This window comes from Spermophilus citellus (genome assembly GCF_964194105.1).
Source record: "Spermophilus citellus genome assembly, chromosome: 1".
Classification (NCBI taxonomy): Eukaryota; Metazoa; Chordata; class Mammalia; order Rodentia; family Sciuridae; genus Spermophilus; species Spermophilus citellus.
This window is the reverse complement of record NC_138182.1, coordinates 11238366-11256606: the sequence shown is the minus strand read 5'-3', so window position 1 is coordinate 11256606 and position 18241 is coordinate 11238366. Positions and strand designations below refer to the sequence as shown.

Genomic DNA, 18241 nt, shown 5'->3' with positions numbered 1-18241 from the left:
TTCTTGCTATCTCTGTTTTACTGAGGCATGAAGAGGCTAAGTGCTCTGTGGAGGTCATGACATCTGGACTGTGTTCTTTCTTAGCTGATGTGTGGCACAGATCTATGTTGAGAACCTTAAGTCCTTATCAGTGGAAAGAGGAAATGGTGTATGCATAACATTAAAACAGGTAAGATGGTAAGTCACATGACTGTTCAATCTAGATTTGATGTCATGTGTGTCATCTGTAATGCTAACATCACCAAACTCAAGAGTGCTCCCTGTTTCTCAGCGTAGCTTTGTGGTGGATTCTTGTACAGGTCTCCTGTGTTTGAACATACATACATTTCAGATTGTGTATAGGCAAAATTGTCATCCTCCTCTGTGGTAATTTCTGGTTTTAAAGGGATTCTCTGAAAGTGCTTTTATCTATCTATTTTCTGCAGTGATGAACTTTAATGCTGAACTGATTGTTCTAACTTCTCACATAATAAGGTGTACATTTTTGTTTGGTTTGGCAGTAGACTTCTGTTTAAAATTCTTTTAATCTGTTCATTCCATGCTTTCCATATTCATTTTGATAGCCGATGGCTCCCAGAACAGTTTTGCATGAGTTTCTTACACTCTTGAAACTTGCATTTGTGACTCTTCCTCAAAACTTGCTAAAAGTCGATTTTTCAGCAAATTGCTGAATTTTTGTCTTCCTTTGATTTGCTTTTTTTCTTTTTTCTTCCTCCTCCACTCTGGGGAAATAAGAAACAATTCATATACTAAATCTAAAGTTTCATTAAAATTGCTTATGCCCTGTCTCAGGCATTTTAAGTGGGCCATCTGTCTAAACATTTTTCTCTTTTTTTTTTCTGATCATTTCCTCGACTTATTCATGAGCCATGGGAGGGCTCCTTTGTAGTCTCCATGTAGCTGGTGTGTCTGCCCCCACTGAATACGTCTATGTGCTTGCATAACATAGCTTTTCACCGTGCTGGAAATTCTCTGAACTTGGGTTCAGATGAATGGCCCACTTTCTGAAGGCCTTTTTCTTCCTGCAAAGATTTGTATGCAGGAACTGACCTCAGTGGCTGTGGAATGCAGCATATTATTCTAGATCATTTTACAGACCACCCACTGTGAAAGTTATGATGAAGCATTTCTTAATGATTCTTTGACTATTATCATTGTTTTAACTCAGTATTTCATTCCTGTATAGGTAGTGACACAATCGAAAACTAGTTTTTCTGATATAATGTTTTTTTAAAATAATATGCCTTTGAGATGATCACAGTCCTTGCTAATGGACATACTGTCAGTTTTTAAGTCTATACAGAAATCTACTTTTAAAAGTGACATGTAACAGCAATGTATTTTCATTTGTATAACTTGCACAGTTTTCCACCGTTAAATATATAAAAATTAGATTTTATTGAGCCTTCATTGTGGCTGGCTGGTGATAATCACAAGTGAACAGGCCCGGTTGAGAGCTGTTATTTGATTTGTTTGTGAGTTACTATTTATGTGGGTCCCACTTTTCTAGGGGTTTTGTTTCTTTTGTGAAGTTGTAAATTAACATCAGCTTTGCCGGTTGCAGTTATTGCACCTCTGAACTCTTGGTGTGGTGGCAGCCTTTTTCTCTAGAAATGGACTCCAGCAGGGGCAACCGTGTTCTGGGTGTCATTACTGTGGCCTGTCCAAGGAAGCTCTCAGACCTTCTCCCTCTTTCATGGAGTTGTTTATAGAAATCTTCCTGTGCACTATGTTGAGTTTTGTGGATATGTGTGATTCTTTTCTAAAATTTAAAATATAATTTTAAGCACTTGTTACCATCATAAGCATGTGTTTGTTAAACTGAAATCAGCATTTCAAGATAATTACAATTAGTATATTTTCAATGAATTTGCAGAAATAGAACATGGATACTTTAAGGTCTATATGTACTATTTTCCTTATTTTTACTTTATTATAGCCTGTTGTTACTTCTGAACATATTTATGTTTGCTCATTAGCTAGCATATATGTTCAGTCCTTCCATTTTCTTTAAAAAACAAAAAAGAAAACAAAACTACTTTCAAACCTATGGAAAGTCAGAGGAATCCTAGTGAATTTTGTTTGTAAGAGTGAATTCATAGAGATTCCCTGCTTTTGACTCTCTTTGGATTCTTAAGGTCTTTTTTCACACCAAAGCCTCTTATACTGCTTGATGTATCACTTAAAAAAAAAAAAAAAAAAACTGTTGGAAGAGTTGAACCCAGATTCAGTGCCTAGAAGCAACAGCTTCCCACCCCCTACCCTGGTCTGTTGGGCCTACTTTACAGGTGTGGGGGTGTTGGTTCCAAAGGGCTGACAGCGGTCTCGGCATGTTTCTAGGGAGAGAAGGGCTGAGACATAGCCTCAGAAGCCTGTGCTCTTTCCAGCAGGTCCCTCCTGGGGCCAGCTACAACATATACGAAACAGATGTGGATCAAAATAAAACAATGGAAAAATAAATAGTAGCTGGGTCCCGAAGAGTGGCAACTGTGTCTCGCCACCATCTGCAAGATCACTTTCTGTGGGAAAATGTGTCTGGGTTGGAACAGGATGTCAGGATCAGCAACTTCCCACCTCCTTGGAGGCAGAGGACACTTGCATCACTGAAAACGGTCTCCTCCGTTTACTTGAAAGAGCTGCCGCCTCAGGCCACTGAATCTCGTCAAAGCATGACAGCAGGCCGTGTAGCACTGGTCCAGTAGAAGGGAGATCACTGAACTTACAATTGAGGAGCGGTTCTGAAGGAGGAGGTGCCCTCCTGTTGGAGAGCAGGGAGGAAAGGCATCCAAAGTTGTCTTAAAGGAAGAGGTCTCGATTAGGAAGAGGACAGGATAGGCCTAGTCTTGGGGAATCATCATAGTAAAAGTGAGCATTTATACACCCTATTTAATCCTTAGTACATCCCTATTACTGCAGACATTGTTATTATCTTAATTTTATTTATGTAAGAGAACTAAGACTTAATTTGCTCAGGGACAGAAGTAGTAATGGGCAAGGCCAGGTTTTGTGCATTTTCTCTGAGTTCCAGAGCTTAAGCTTATAGCCACAGCCTTGGTCCTCTGCCTCCTATTTGCTTGGCTTAAGGGTCAGGCCCAGCAGATGTAGAGGTCAGCGAAAATCAGAAATCAAGTGGCATGCAAGGGGGCTCGAGTGGTGGGTAGGTTAAGATTTGACTTGGGGTGAAGGATGGTGGGCAGGGGAGTATTGTAGATAACTGAGGAAAGCCGTGACTTGAGGAAGCCTGGTTGTAGGGTGATCTCAGCTGTGGGGCTACCTCTGCCACCACAGTGCCCCTGAAAGGTCAGGTGTTTTGCCATTTGAAGGTGAGCAAGTTATGAAGTCTAGAGATGTGATGCACAAAGTCCAGGGACCCCAGGGAGTATCCAGGTATGCAAGGCTCACCTCCACTCTGGGCAGGTCTGCCTCTCCTGCTCAGCTTGGCACAGAGAAGTTGCTTCATGGTCTTCTGCTGACCTCCTGGCACCTTCTCCTCAGCCTGTGGAGGGAGGAGTGGGCTGGGGTGCAGGGCAGCAGAAGAGCACTGGTCCAGTGTGTGCAAGGCTCTGGGCACCATTCCCAGCACTGCAGAGTGAGCTCAAGATGAGCAATTGGAAGAGATGGTCATGTTCTTTTAGTGGTCTCTGGGTCAGCCAGGGAGACGAGTGCAGGAACTGGAATGTCCTGGGGAATGCCAGCCCTCTCCTGCTCTGCTCTCTGCCTGCACCTCTCTCCTCTCCTGAGTTGTTCCTGGAGTCCTCCCCTTCCCATCACTCTCCTTGGGGAAGCTCTTTCCTCTGAAACATTCTTCAGGTTGCCGGAAAAGCACCTTCCAAGCCCTTGCATGCAACGTACAGCGGAAACAAACCATTGATATTTCTTTACTTTCCTTTCATTTTCCCCTGCTCAGTATTTAAAACATTTCCTCATCTTCAGGAAACCGATCAGGCTGTTGGCCAAATACAGATATTCACCTTAATTACTAATCATCACTCACTGGACATTGTGACTAGTGGTGATTTGTTAATGATGATTTTTATGACTTTGATTTCTTTTTTTACACTGACAGAATTTTTTTGAAATTTGGGAGGAAAAAATAAAAACATAATCTGTAACTTAAAAAACAACAACAACAACAAAAAAAAACTGACTTAAGCTGGAGACCGAATGCTACAAAGTGCTAATGTTTAGTGCCTAATAAATAACATTTCATAATAAGTAATCTAAATACATAATAATTCATAAATCATTATATTTTGTTAAATATTGTGGGAAATATTTATATTCTAAAAATGGTTTGTTTGTTTTTCATTTTTGCTGGCTGCTTGACCTAGTTTTCCTGGACTGTGAAATACTGATCATACACAGGAAAAGACCCATGTGATAGACTAGCATCATTAAGAGATATGAAAGTTTGTTTGGATTTTAGGTGTTGGGGAAAACTAGGTTTGCAAAAGGCATACATGGTAAGCTCCCAAGAAGAAACCCACACTTACTTTGCTTTGGTGCTCTTGAACTTAGCACTGCCACTTAGTATTTAGTTTTGTTTTGATTTTTCCTTGAGGCTATATTCCAGTTCATATACTCAGGTAATTTTTTTTTCTAATTCATATCATGAAGGAACATTCTATATGCATTATGGAATAATGCATAGAAGTTCATTCTTAATATGCTTTTAATCTCATTGACTATGAGGGGTAAAAATCAAACCAAAACAATTCCCTATGCCAGATCATGCTGGCTCAGTAATTAATCCATTTTATGTCTCTGAACTTTTAAGATGTATGGCATAGTGATTTATTATAATTTTTTTTAAAACTGCCTTGAATGAAAACTAAATATTGAAAAAAAATTAGCATTGATTAATTTGCAAAGGACTGTCACAATTAAACAACTTAAATTCATAAAGTAGATAGATGATGGCCCTTAGGAGAAATGAAGGCACCCAGTTTCCCCTGATGACTGCTGTTGTCTTTGGCTGAACTGGTTTTTAAACCTCTGTAGTGTAAATCTGAACCCTCCACCCCAGGAACCTTTTAGAATAAAATTTTCAGAAATACATTCTTCAGCAGTTTTACTCCACACACTTAGTGTCAAAGGAAATTTTGTTTATTGAGAAAGAATGATATAAAATTATTAATTCTTTTTCTTTTCTTTGACTCCAGAATGCCTGTTATTAAGCCAGACGTGGCTAAGTGGGAGCTCTCCGTAAAATTACACAATGAAGATCACACTGTCATAGCATCAAGCAGTGGCTCAGCATTTTCTGTGAGTTTTATTTCTTTCTTTATTTGACAATCTTGAAATTATCTGTGAATATTTAAAACCACGTTTGACCTGTGCAGTGATTCTCCTGTTTTGAATTGCTGGCATAGCTACATATTTGTTTCAGCTTCTTCAGGAAGCTGATGTAAATGAGACTGTGTTTTCTTATGCTAATTTAGAAATACATACCTAGATTTAGTTCCTTTCTAAACCTGCTTCCTGATACCTGACTCTTTCCCTTGAGTGTTTAATGAAAAGTAATATTTTGGCATTTGTTATACAGAAGAACATCTTTACTTATAATTCCGAATGTGTGATGGCTGTGGTGGTAGGTGACCATTCTTTTCATACATGTAACCTGAAGCCTCATACCACATTGTCTTCAGGCTTCATGTTGTGTGTGACAATCTTGGGGCTAAGTTCACTGTGTGGTGACATTCTTTTTGTTCTGAAAAACTTGGATGGCATCCCTGATAGAATTGGCACTAGTTTGAGTTCTGGTCTGTAGTGAACAAAGTTCATTACAATTTCAGTGTTTGTGCTGAATGATATATTTTAAATCTGTAACTGGGAATTGCCAGATAAATACCTGAAGAGTTGCCATTTGAACTTTTATGATTTTATATTTTCAACCTGAGCTCAAGAAAGCTGCTATGCAGTTAGTGTGACAAATACTATGTTTACCCTCATTTCTCTTTGCACTCCCAAGTGGCATTGAGAAGTCATTTTGTTTTGGAGAAACAAACGACTTTTTAATCAGAAGAAGGAACAGGATGTGAAACTCAAAATGATCATATTTCGCTTAAAACCTGATGAGGCTTGAGGGGCATGGTGGTTTCTTGGTCTCAGTGAGAAAATGTGACAAGCTGGGGATTCAGGAAAATTCATTTGTTCCACAAGCACTTATTGCAGGCCTACTGTGTGCCAGATGAGTGCTGGGCTGTGGCCCTGAGAGGCCAACATTTTTGTGTGGGAATCATATCCACAAAAAAAGAGATAATTCATAAATTAAGTCTCCTTGATTTTCTTTAAGTTCTGTGAATCATTCTGTATGCCAAAATGCTAAAGCTTTGCTCACTAAAAGATAATTCACTCAGCTCACTTAAACATGAAAGCTGTAATGATTAAATAATTATTTAACAATAACTTTGGTGATAAATTTTTGTCATTCTTTACATTCCTCTTATCTATATGATTATTTTTTAAAAAAATGTCAGGTTGAGTAGCAGATTATATGAGTAGAGTAGTAAAGAGTATTACTCTTAGAGTGCAGTGTCTTCCCCGGGGAGGTTGACTTTATAAAAATGTGAACTTCGGCCCAGTTTTATGTTCTATATTGAGTCACTACTGAAGCTGTCCTGCAATCCGATAGTGCAGTTCAATGTTTTTCCTAGCAGCACCCTGCCTGAACCAGAAGGTTGCCCCGTGATGTCTTAGAGCTGTTAGTTCTTTGTGCTTGCTTCAGATTCTATGTTGGAAAACTAGAAACCCTTGATCTGATTGCCCAAGTGCTGTCTTTTGAATTTGTCTTTTAGAATTACCTCCTGCTTCACTTTTTAGCTCATGAGAAAAACACACTGAAATTAGTGCATTAAAATTTTCCCTGAAAAATATCCACATTGATAGATAATATAAAAAACGATTTCCCAATTAAAAAGGAAAAATAGTTAAAAGTTACCTGTTTCCCGTACTCATGGTCTTCAGAAGCATCTGTAGCCCGGGGAAAAGCCTGTGCTCCTGCTGGGGCCCTGTGTCCTGGGCATATTTGAGTTGAGCTGCTTTCATTTGACCTCAGCATTGTGAAAGGAGGCAGGTTGAACAGTGCAGGGTAAGTGAAGGCACGTTGTATGAAGATTTCTGCAGAGTGATTATTTTCTTTTAGGTCACAGAATGGAGAACTGTGATTGTTGACTTGTGATTGTTGACTTCCTGTCACATCAAGAAAAAATGAGCCAAAATGTGACAGTGTAGATCCAAGTTAATGATTCCAGAAATTATATAAACAAAGTCTTATTTATTTAGCTCTTGGTAAAGCTCAGGTACCACACATTTTCAGAGTCCTTTTTAAAAAATTTTAGGTATTATAAATTATATTTCACATGAGGAAATTACAATAAATGTGCAGATCTTCTATATGTATCTCCAATTTAAAAAGAAAAATATGTACGAATACAGCAGAGGCTTCTCGTTGTGTCATTCCATTCTGCTCTCCTCCTCCTTGTGGCAGCTCCCCTGAAGGTGCTGTGTGTCCCTGTGCATGCCACCACATAGGTACAGATCACAATAGCAGTAAAAAGAGTGATGCAAAGACATACATACTACCAAATGATCCCATTTATGCATGTTGTTAAAAGCAAATATAGTTCCATTTTCAATAACTTCAAAAAGAAAAAAAGCAGTTAGGAATAAGGGGCTGGGGCGTAGCTCAGTGATTGTGCACCTTCGGAGCATGTGTGAAGCCCTGGGTTCAATCCCTGGTTCCAGCTCCCTTCCCCCACACAAAAGTTAGGAAGGAACACAGTTAACCAAGGAGGCAAAAGACTTATACACTGAAAACTAAGAATGTTGTTCAGAGAAATTAAAGACACAAATAAATGGAAAGAAGTCTTATGTCAGAGATTAAATGACTTAATGTGGTTAAGATGTCAATGTTGTTTATCAGAGTCTACAGATTCAATGCAATCCCTATCAAAATTCCAGTTACATTCCTAACAGAAATAAACAGTTTATCCAAAAATCCTATGAAATCTCAGGGGATCCCAAACACTGAAAATAATCTTGACAGAAGAACAAAATTGAAGGCCTCACACCCACTCATCTTAAAATTACAAAGTTAGATTTAGCAAAACAGGATGATGTTGCATAAAGAGAGATATATAGAACAATGGGCTAGAATAGAGAGCCAGAAATAAACTCTCAGGTGTGTGATCAAATGATTTTTGAGAAAATGCCAAGAGCATTAGAAAGGGGAAGGAAAGCCATTTCAATGTATGGTGTAGCCGAAACTGGATATTTACATGTAAAAGAATGAATTTGGGGCCTTGATCCTACTTTATATATGAAATTAACTCAAAATGGGATCAAAGACCTGAACATTAAGTATGCAAACAACAAAACTTTTCAAAGAAAATAAAGAGAAGAGCTTCGTGGCATTGGATTTAGCAATGATTTCTTGCATGTATCACCAAGGTCATAGGCCACAAAAGAAAAAATACATTGGACTACATCAAAATTAAATACTACCATGCATCAGAGGACACATTCAGCAGAATGAAAAAAGGCAACCCACAGAATGGGAGAAACTATTTGCAAGTCAGATATATCTAATATGGAGTTATTATCCAGATATATAAAGAACTCCTACAATTCAATAGCAATTCAGTAGGCAAAGGACTTGGACAGATGCTTTCCAAAGAAGATTACAGATGTCCAACAAGCACATGAGGAGTTGCTCAGTATCACTTCTCGTAAGGAAATTGTTAATCAAACCCACAGTAAAATACCACCTCTCCCCATTAGGCTATCAAGAAAACAGAAAAGAACAACTATTGACAAGGTATGGAGAAAATGGAATCCTTGTGCACTGCTGGTAGGAATGTCACAGCCACTATGGAACAATGTGGCGTTTCTCCAGAAATTTAAAGTACGATTACTGTATGATCTAGTAGTCTTGTTTTTGGATACATAAGTAAGAAATTTGAATGCAAGGCCTCCAAAAGATAGGAGCACATCCATGTTCACAGCAACATTGGTCACAATAACCAAAAGGTAGCAAAACCTGAGAGTCCATTGATGGATGAATGGATTAGCAAAATGTGGTGTGTGTGTATACATGTACACACACAGACACACACACACAGAGGAATGTTATTCATCTTTAAAAAGGAAGTAGATTCCAATGTATGCTATGTCACAAATGAATCTTGCGGACGTTATGCCAAGTGAAACAAGCCAGTTCTAAAAGGGCAAATACTAATGGCTCCACCTACACAAGGAGGCACCTGGAATAGTCAGATTTTGTAGAGTCAGAAAATAGAGTGGTGGTTGCCAAGTTTTGGGAGAAGGGTGAATGAGGAATTATTGTTTCAACGGTACAGAATTTCAGGTTCCTGAGGTCAGCATTCTGGAGATAGATGGGGGTGGAAGAACAAAGATGTGAGTATATTTAACATTGTCCATCTGTATACTCACAAGTGATTAAGATGGCAAATTCTGTGTGTCTTTTCCACAATTAAAAAATATACAAAGCAATTCAGACTAGTATTTATAACAAAAGATTAGGCAGTGGGAAAAGTGAAATTTCTGAGAAATGAAGAATGCATGATTGAAGTCCAGGTGGAATGAAGAAGTAGGAATGACGTTGTGCCTTAGGTCTTCACTCTGAGAACAGCAGAATTCATGAAAAGCATAAACTGACTGAACTGAGAGTGCAAATATTAGTTTTCAGGATGAGAAACATGCAACAATTACAAATGAACTGATTTTTATTTAGGATCATTTTCATGATTCCCTTCTGGATCACTATGAGGTTTTCCCATGTCTCTGTTGTGCAGTATAAAGCAAAACTGGTCAAAACGGCACGAGAAATGAAAAGATTAATGCATTCATTGTCATAAAGATGATGAGGACTAAATTCACAATAATCAATAATCATTGTAATTTGAACCTAGTGTCATTGGGTTCAGTCCCTGGTACTGCTCAACAAAGAAAATGAATGGATAAACATTAATTTGCCTGACATTTCATGTTAAGTACTAATAAACTAGAAAGCAATTGCATATAATCCTAGATACAGAACATTCTTTGTGAACCAGCAAAGAAAAAAAAAAGTTTGTAAAAACTTTATAAACTACTACTGAAAAATAACCAGAATTCTTAGATTATCAGGTTTTGTTATACCGCTGTAATCTTTATGCTAATGACTAAAGAAAAATCTAAATGATCAAAAGTAACACAGTATGGTCCTGGCATTTGCAGGTAAATGGATGGAGTTGGAGAATATCATGCTAAGTGAAGTAAACCAATCCCCAAAACCAGAGGCTAAAAGTTCTCTCTGATAAGTGGATCCTGATCCATAATGGAGGGGGGTGGGGGGACTTTGGGCAAAGGGGGGAGCATGGGGGCAGGAAAGATGGTGGAATGAGATGGACATCATTACCCTAGATACGTGTTATTACTGCACATATGGTGTGATGCTACATTGTGTATAACCAGAGAAATGAAAAGTTGTGCTGCAGGTTGTGTACAATGAATCACAATGCATTCTGCTGTCATTTTTACCTAATTTAAATTAATTAATTAAAAGAGAGTGTGAGGGGAAAAAAGTAACACAGTATGCTCAATGAAAATAATTATTTTTTCAGTGTTTTAAAAACTTTTTAGTTCACTTTACTAAATAGGATTTTTTTCTTTTATCAGAAGATCAATCTTTTTGATAGGCATGAAACTACTGAAATTTAAATTAGAATCAGAATCCTTTCATTCTCCCAATTTCAAGTAAGCTGTATATTGATAAAATGTGTATTAAAAGTTAAAGGGCAGGGGCTGGGGTTGTGGCTCAGCGGTAGAACGCTTGCCTAGCATGTGTGAATGCTGGATTCGATCCTCAGCACCATATAAAAATAAATAAAGTAAAGGTATTTTGTGTCCAACTACAACTAAAAAAAAAAAAAGTTAAAAGGCAGTGATCTACTTCTAGAAGAGCAGTCCATGGAAGGCTGGCTCCATTCCTAGGCACTCAGAGTAAGACACAATATCATGGCAGAAGGATGCATAACTCAATTTATAAAAGGATTAAGGATCCCACTAGACATTTCTCCAAAGAACATGTAGAATGGCCTATAAGCACATAAAAAGATGATCTGCATCATGAGGCATTAGAGAAATACAAATTCAAACCACAATGAGATAGCCCTTGATATCTGCCTGGATGGTCTAATAAAAACCAGGTGAGAGGAAGTGCTGGAGAAGATGTCGAGCACTGGAGCACTCTTGGTAGGGAGCTGAGATGGTGCAGCCACTTTGCAAAACAACCTGGCATTTCCTGGAAGCTTAACTATCTGGGTTGTCCAGAACCTTGGCTTATCTATCATGAGAATTTAGTGTTACATATTTTTAAAAGTACTTATTTATATCCTTGTGACCATGGTGAGTATAGTTTACCCTCTAAATATCTAAATAATATCAGATAATTTTTCCAAATAATAGTTGCTGTGCTAGATGTCCGCAACCCAAAGGTGCCTTAAAGTAGAATATATATATAAAATAGGGGAATACACACACACACAAACACACACACATACCCACCCACCACACACATATACGCACACATACACATATGTTCATATCTATATAACTATTTATGTATATATATATATTTGCTTAGCGTTTCTGCAAGCTAACTTAGTAACAATGCATCCGAGACCTTTACAAACATTCACATTGTTCCATCTACTAATTCCATTTCTAAAACTATATCCCAAGAAAGCAATGAAAAATTACTTAATGTAAACATAATATTTCATTGAATAAAAAGGATGAATTAAAGTAAGTGAGTCTTGGAAATACCTGTATAAACAGTCTTTTCTTCTGCTGGTAAAGGAAGGCAGCCATGGAAGCAATTAAAATGGAAGTGATAAACCTATTAATAGAGATGCTTTCACCCAGCTAGATCCACAAGAAGGGAAGAAGGAAGCACCCGCCACCTGGGGCAGGTGGAGTTCCACCTGGGAGACAGGATTGATGAGTGACAGCTGTGAACATGCTGCCTATCTGAGCAGAACTCACTTCACACTCATCTTAGAAACAGATGCGGGAAAACACTGGAAGGCAGTAGGGTGGGAGAACAAAGTTTGTTGAAATATTAAACACATCTTCTGTATATAGTAACTAGTTTCTTACTATGAAAGTATGTGCTTTCTTACTTTTACTCTTTGCCATAAACAATGGAACGAGGGTTTCTCTTTCTAGCTGCATGATTATTTGCAATAGTTATCTTTGCCTATTTAAAAACATTTTGATGAACCAACTGATGACTTTGGTCTACATTTACTATTTCCCTTGTCCCAAGCGTATGGTAAGTGCTTCACGTGCATTATCTCATTTAGTCTTTGTAATAAGCCTGGTAAGTAGATATAACTGGCTCTGGTGTACAGATGAGTTTGGAAGTTTAGCTCTGCCATACTGTGCATAAATCATTGTCAATATAAGGAATAATATGCACGCTATTTCTCTTTCAATTAGAGATACTGAATTGGAGCAGCTATTAGTATTTTTAAAATCTAATTACCTCTTGTGGATGTTGATTTATTTTTCAAAATAATTGATAAAATTCAAAATAGTGATTTTTTAGTAATGATTTTTGCATTTTATGCAAGTAAGTATAATTTTTGAGAGCAGTATAAAGTTTGAGATAGATAAGATTTTGTGTCTGAGTTTGTACTTTCATTTTGTTTTCTTAGTAATGTTCTTTTTACTTGATGCAAAATTATCTCATCTTTAGATGCCTGTGGTGGAGGGAGGGAAATGTTTTGTAGTATTCATATCATTGAAATTACCACCCTGTGTTTTTCTCCTCAAAGAAAGGATATGGTGATGAACATAAGAATAAAAAATAATAATTACATATGGATGCATAATAAGAAATAATTACATACGCATTGTTTGAAGTTTTCTCTCTCTGATATAACTAATTCTTTCTTCTTTGTTCTACTACTGTGTATTTTGTTCTAGATTTCTTAATTAAGAAAACTTTCTGCCACATTTTCTTTGGATACTTAAAAAGCACTTTGGAAATTTGATTTTAAGTAGATGTTTAAACGTTTTTGTATAACATGTTTGTAAAAAAACAATAGTTGAATGACCTTAGAATATGCCAAGAAACAAACTCATAGACAAAATTAAGTTTTCTTTATGTTCTCCTGTATATATAGTAATACTAAATCATGTAGTTACTACAATTTTTATAAGAATAAGACTCATAGTTGAGTCTCAGTTCTTTTAATTAATTAATTTTCAAATACCTTTCATAGAAAAATTAGGACATTATATTATCCTTTGGCCTCTACTGTCAGTTTTTAGAATAGGTTCTTAATACATGTGTGTGTGTGTGTGTATTTAAATTTTTATTTTATTTTTTTTAGTTGTACATAATACCTTTATTTTTATTTACTTGTATATATGTGATGCTGAGAATTGAACCCAGTGCCTTACACATGCTAGGGCAAGCGCTCTACCACTGAGCTACACATCCCCAGCCCCAAGTTTCTTATTCTTGAATATGAGAAGGATACAAACAAATACATTCAGTTAACTATTACTTTTATGTCTACTGCAGATTTTTTTTTATTGAAAAAATTATCCACAATTTAAGTGCACAGTAGGAAGATAGAAGAGAACAGTTCTGTAGTAGCTTTCAAAAAGGAATATTATAGGGCTGGGGTTGTAGCTAAGTGGTAGAGCACTTGCCTAGCATGTGTGAGGCACTGGGTTCAATTCTCAGCACCACATATAAATAAGTAAAATAAAGTTCCATTGACAAGAAAAAAAAAACTTTAAAAAAGAATATTATTATACCACTAGGAGCTTATGATAAAGGACTGTAATCCTCTTTTTAAAATTGACTCAGTACATGATAAGCAATGGGAAATTCAGGTAAGGTTTAGAAGTTATATGATATATCATACTCAGCACTTTTTCCTTTTACATTTTGATCATGTAAACTACTTCTATAAAAGTATACTAAAATATACTTAAAAAATATTTTCTGTTGATGAATTTTTACAAAGAAAAACATAATATATAAACATTTTAAATTCTTTCACTTTGGTAAGAATTTAGTTTCTTGATAAAATAATTTTTCCATTTTGAGAAAGAAATTGCTAGGGAAATAAGGCAATGCTGAAAAAATAAAATAATGTAAAGTTGTTCTTCAAAGAATATAAAATCATCATAGTAAAGCCATGAAACCACAGGAAAAATGGGGAAAGTCCTTTACATATAAAGAACTTCTACAAATCAATGTGAAAATGACATTGAACAACAATCCAGATGAAAAATGTTCAAAGATGTTTTATAGCAAAGGAAATATATATGGCTTTTGCATGTATGAGAAAAAGGTCCTAAATCACACTGAGAAATTCAAGTAAAATTATGATGAGATACCATTTTCCATGTACATTTATTTTAGCAAAAATGAAAAATTTGATTATTGCCTGATTTCATAAGCTGTAGAAAGATAAGATCTTGTACGTTATGGGTTGGAATACTAATTGTTACAACCTCCACAGAAAGCAATTTGAAAAAATTAATTTATACTTTTGGTTATGTTCACATGTAGGAATTGTGTAAGAAAGTTCATGAAAGTATTGTTTGTAACAGCAGGAGCCTGGAAACAACTGAAACGCCAAGCTATCACACTGGGATAGTTCCTTCAATATGATCCCATCCTAATTCTGAGATTCTGTGCAGCATTGAAAAGGTTGTGGGCCTTTCCTATGAACTGCTTTATTAAGGGACAGAAGAAAAGTTCATTCACTGGTGTAAGACAGGACATGTGTGTTCATGCTTCTTAGGTGCAGAGAAGACCTTTGGCAGGAGCCATAAGAAACTGGTCACTGGTTTCCTTTGAGTGGGGAGCTGGATGGCTGTCTACTTCCCAGAACTGAGAAGGGGACTCTATGTCTCTTTAGTATATTTTCGAAGTTTGAATCTTATGTATATTACCTTTTTATTTTGAATTTCAGAATTGTATAGGGAAGGGTCTGGAAGATGTGTGACTGTTGAAATAATTGGGTTCTAATTATCTGCCAAGAAACTAATGCAGTGCTTTGGCCATCAGGGAAGCAATCAGATGAGCAGCTGGCTCCCTGAATAGAGCGCAGTGGTCCTACTGTGCGTGTGTTAAGGATGCACAATGCAGTTTCTGGAGCTCCTTTGGCTAGCACTCTGCACCTGGAGGTGGGGCTGGCTGTCACACTGCGGACTCTGTTTAGAGACTGACTTAATCTGAATTAAGATTAAGAAAGGACTGAAACAAGGGTCAGAGCAAGAAAGCTGAGCCAGAACAGATTTGGATAATTCCTCTGAAGCCTCCGATTTTTCCTTCTTTAGGTGTATAAACTACCCAAAGAGATTACTGTACAGAAGAGTCAGAGTTACAAAGACTGTGAGCTCACTCCAACAGTTTTGTTCAGGGTCCCTGAATTCATAGTAACTCCCCTGGTCCTAATTCACTGGGTTGCTTTAGAGGAAGGGGTGATTCTCCCTCTTGCTGGTTTAGGGAAGAAGGTCCAAAAGTGGCTTGCCATACCTGGGCATCTTCTGACCCCAGGCTGAAGAACATCCTTCCACAGCAAATGCTTCCAAACCAGCTTGACATCTAGTGGAAGGGGGTCAGATAAACAAGGCTGTAGAAACATCAGGCCCGAAGGGGAGGCTCGCACAGCTTGAGCTGTTTACTTCTTACTCACAGCCTTTACAGTGGGTGTCATACTCTACTTTGGAACCGCAGGACTAAATTTTCATAAAAATGTGAAGATCCTGCCCATGTAATCTGGAAAATTGCTTGTCTAATTGAGAGCCCGGCTGCACCTGTGCCCTCTTAACTGGCTCCGTCATGTTGTGCTCAAGAGTTAAGTAACTTGTTATGGTGTTCAGTGGAGAACAAAAATAAGTTATAGAACGTAGTTGCTTTAGAAATGAAAAACGCTGAAGACCTGTGAGAGTTGGCAAATACTGTAATTGAGACTTCAAGTGGTTTTTAGTAGTGTCCCCTGGTTTTTCATCACTCTCTGAAAGATTTTACTTAGAAATAAAATGTCTAATGTTAACACCAGATATTCAGCTTATTTCAGTTCGGTTTTATAATCCCTTATTAAACGTACATAGTGGTTTGGTAGCCTGTGTGGGCAAAATTTCTATAAGAAAATGGTTTTTCAAAGTTAGTATACTAATTTTGATGTGATATTATTGGCCTCTCTTTAAAATATATTTTAAAATAAAATAAATGAAGTGAAGCCACCTGTTAAAATGCCTTCAAGGAGCAACCTGGCCAGTAGATGAATTCTTATGTGTTATGGCCATTATGCATTTATCATTTTAGTTGTGCTGTGATTTAATAGCTGTTTATTGAATGTGTCCTGTGGCCCAGGTCCTGGAGAAACAGTGGTAATCGGGAGAGAAGTTGTGTCTGAACTCCTCAGAGACTGTCATCTGTTGGGGGTGACAAAGGCTGTGTTTGTACAGAGAATCGCGACCCGGAGAGCACATTAGGGGAGCCCCAGACCTGCAGTGGAGGAGGTCAGTGAGGCCGTAGGCCGGGAACAGCAGCAAGCTGAGACCTGGAGATGGCAGTGGAGGGGCTGGAGCCCGGGCCAGAGTTTTGAGGGCATACTAAAAAGATAAAGGGAACCCCAAGTGCATGACATGTGGGAGGAAATGAGAGGGGTGGGGTGGTGGGGTCGTGGGAAGCTTGGAGGCAGGGAGCTGGTGGCAGGGAGAAGGGTGAGGAGGGTTGGATGGCGGGAACAGGCAGAGACCTGGGCCTGTGTCACCAAGGCCGCATGGTCTGGACTGAGCCTGGGGCAGTGGGGAGCCACAGAAGCCTTCGCACAGCTGGAGGGTAAGACTGAGGGAGTCCCTCAGGAGGCCGCAGGAGCAGCGGCGCAAGGGGAGACGTGAGCCTTGACTTGGGGTGTTTTAGCGATGGAGTAAAATGGCCCGACGTGAGAGATTTAAGATGTAGGATCAGCTGGAGCTACAAAAGGATGACAAAACCAGCACTTACTGACCAGTAATAACCCTAATATACCACTTCCTGTGTGTTGGGCACTATAAGTGGCCCACATGCAGTATGTCTTTTAATAATAATTATATGGTCACTTTAGCCTTTGCACCAAGTCTAGGAAATATAAATACCATAATTATTCATTTTAAGTGTAGGTAACCGAAGTTCAGAGGGGTTAACTACTTTTCCCAAGGTCACACAGCCAGTGGCAGAGCAGGGCTTCAGACCTGGGGTGCGCTGCCGCAGGCACACGCAAGCCGTCTCACCGCAGCCCTGATGCACAGTGAAGACGGAGAGAGAGGTGGGGAAGTGCCGGCTTGACCAGCTGATTGTGGACAGTGCCGCCTGCTGAGATGTGGGGTGCACAGGGAGTCGGGAGTAGGAGGTCACTTCAGGGTCTGGAGCTGCTGCTGACTCATTGCGGAGCAGGTTCTGTGGCCCAGGTGAGGGGGTTTGGGTAGAGATTTGATCTCCAGTAGTTAAGCGGCAGTTGAAGAGGAGCTGGGCTGTGAGGAAAGGAGAGAGGAGGGCAGGTGTCAGGAAGAAGAGACCCGCGGCTCACTGAGGACGTCAGGATGGGCAGCAGGCACTGCAAAGGAGCAGTTGCACGGACCGCTTCAACTCAAGTGTCTCAGGATTTAAAGGAAGACACTCTTAAGAAGATGAAGAGGTCAAAGTCAAGGTCAGTGAATATTGAGAGGTCAGCTGAAAAACAAAAAAAGCAATGTGTCCACTGGACCTCGCAAAAATATTGGAGAGCAACATCAGTGACGTCTTGGGGTCAGAAATAATTGTGAGTTGAGATCCATGGACCGGTGGCATGAATGACGCTTTTAAGAGGTCAAGGAGGTGGGCGTGGTGGTTGGGAGAGGTTTCTTTCCTAAAGCCAGAATAAGGTTGAGCATTCAGTGCTGAGAGCAGGTACCAGAAGGAGGAAGCCCGCGAAGGTCAAGGGCTGAGGGGCAGAAAGGCAGAACTAGGAGAAGGGCCTCCACTCCATTCTTACCTGGAAGAAGGAAGGAGAAATGGCCACGAGGGGAAGGGGGGCATCTTTTGCCCCGTGGCTGCTGTGCTGTGTGTGGGGAGGATCGAGAGGAGAGTCACACAGGAGAGCAGGTGGTGGCATTAGGAACCCGGGTCGGTGCGTAGACTTGCCTGGCTGCTGTTGGTGTCAGAGCGCTGGGACTGGAGAGG

The 18241-nt window shown here is 38.9% G+C and overlaps 1 protein-coding gene across 6 annotated transcripts in view; it reads left to right on the top strand.

The window, feature by feature from the left end:
* PCCA (propionyl-CoA carboxylase subunit alpha) overlaps positions 1–18241 on the top strand; it is a 371716-nt gene that overhangs the window by 247463 nt on the left and 106012 nt on the right. For all 6 annotated transcript variants that reach the window (XM_081297671.1, XM_081297670.1, XM_081297669.1 and 3 more), the window contains one exon: positions 5163–5265. In XM_081297671.1, the coding sequence (XP_081153797.1) occupies positions 5163–5265 (103 nt within the window). The remainder of the gene's footprint in view (positions 1–5162; positions 5266–18241) is intronic.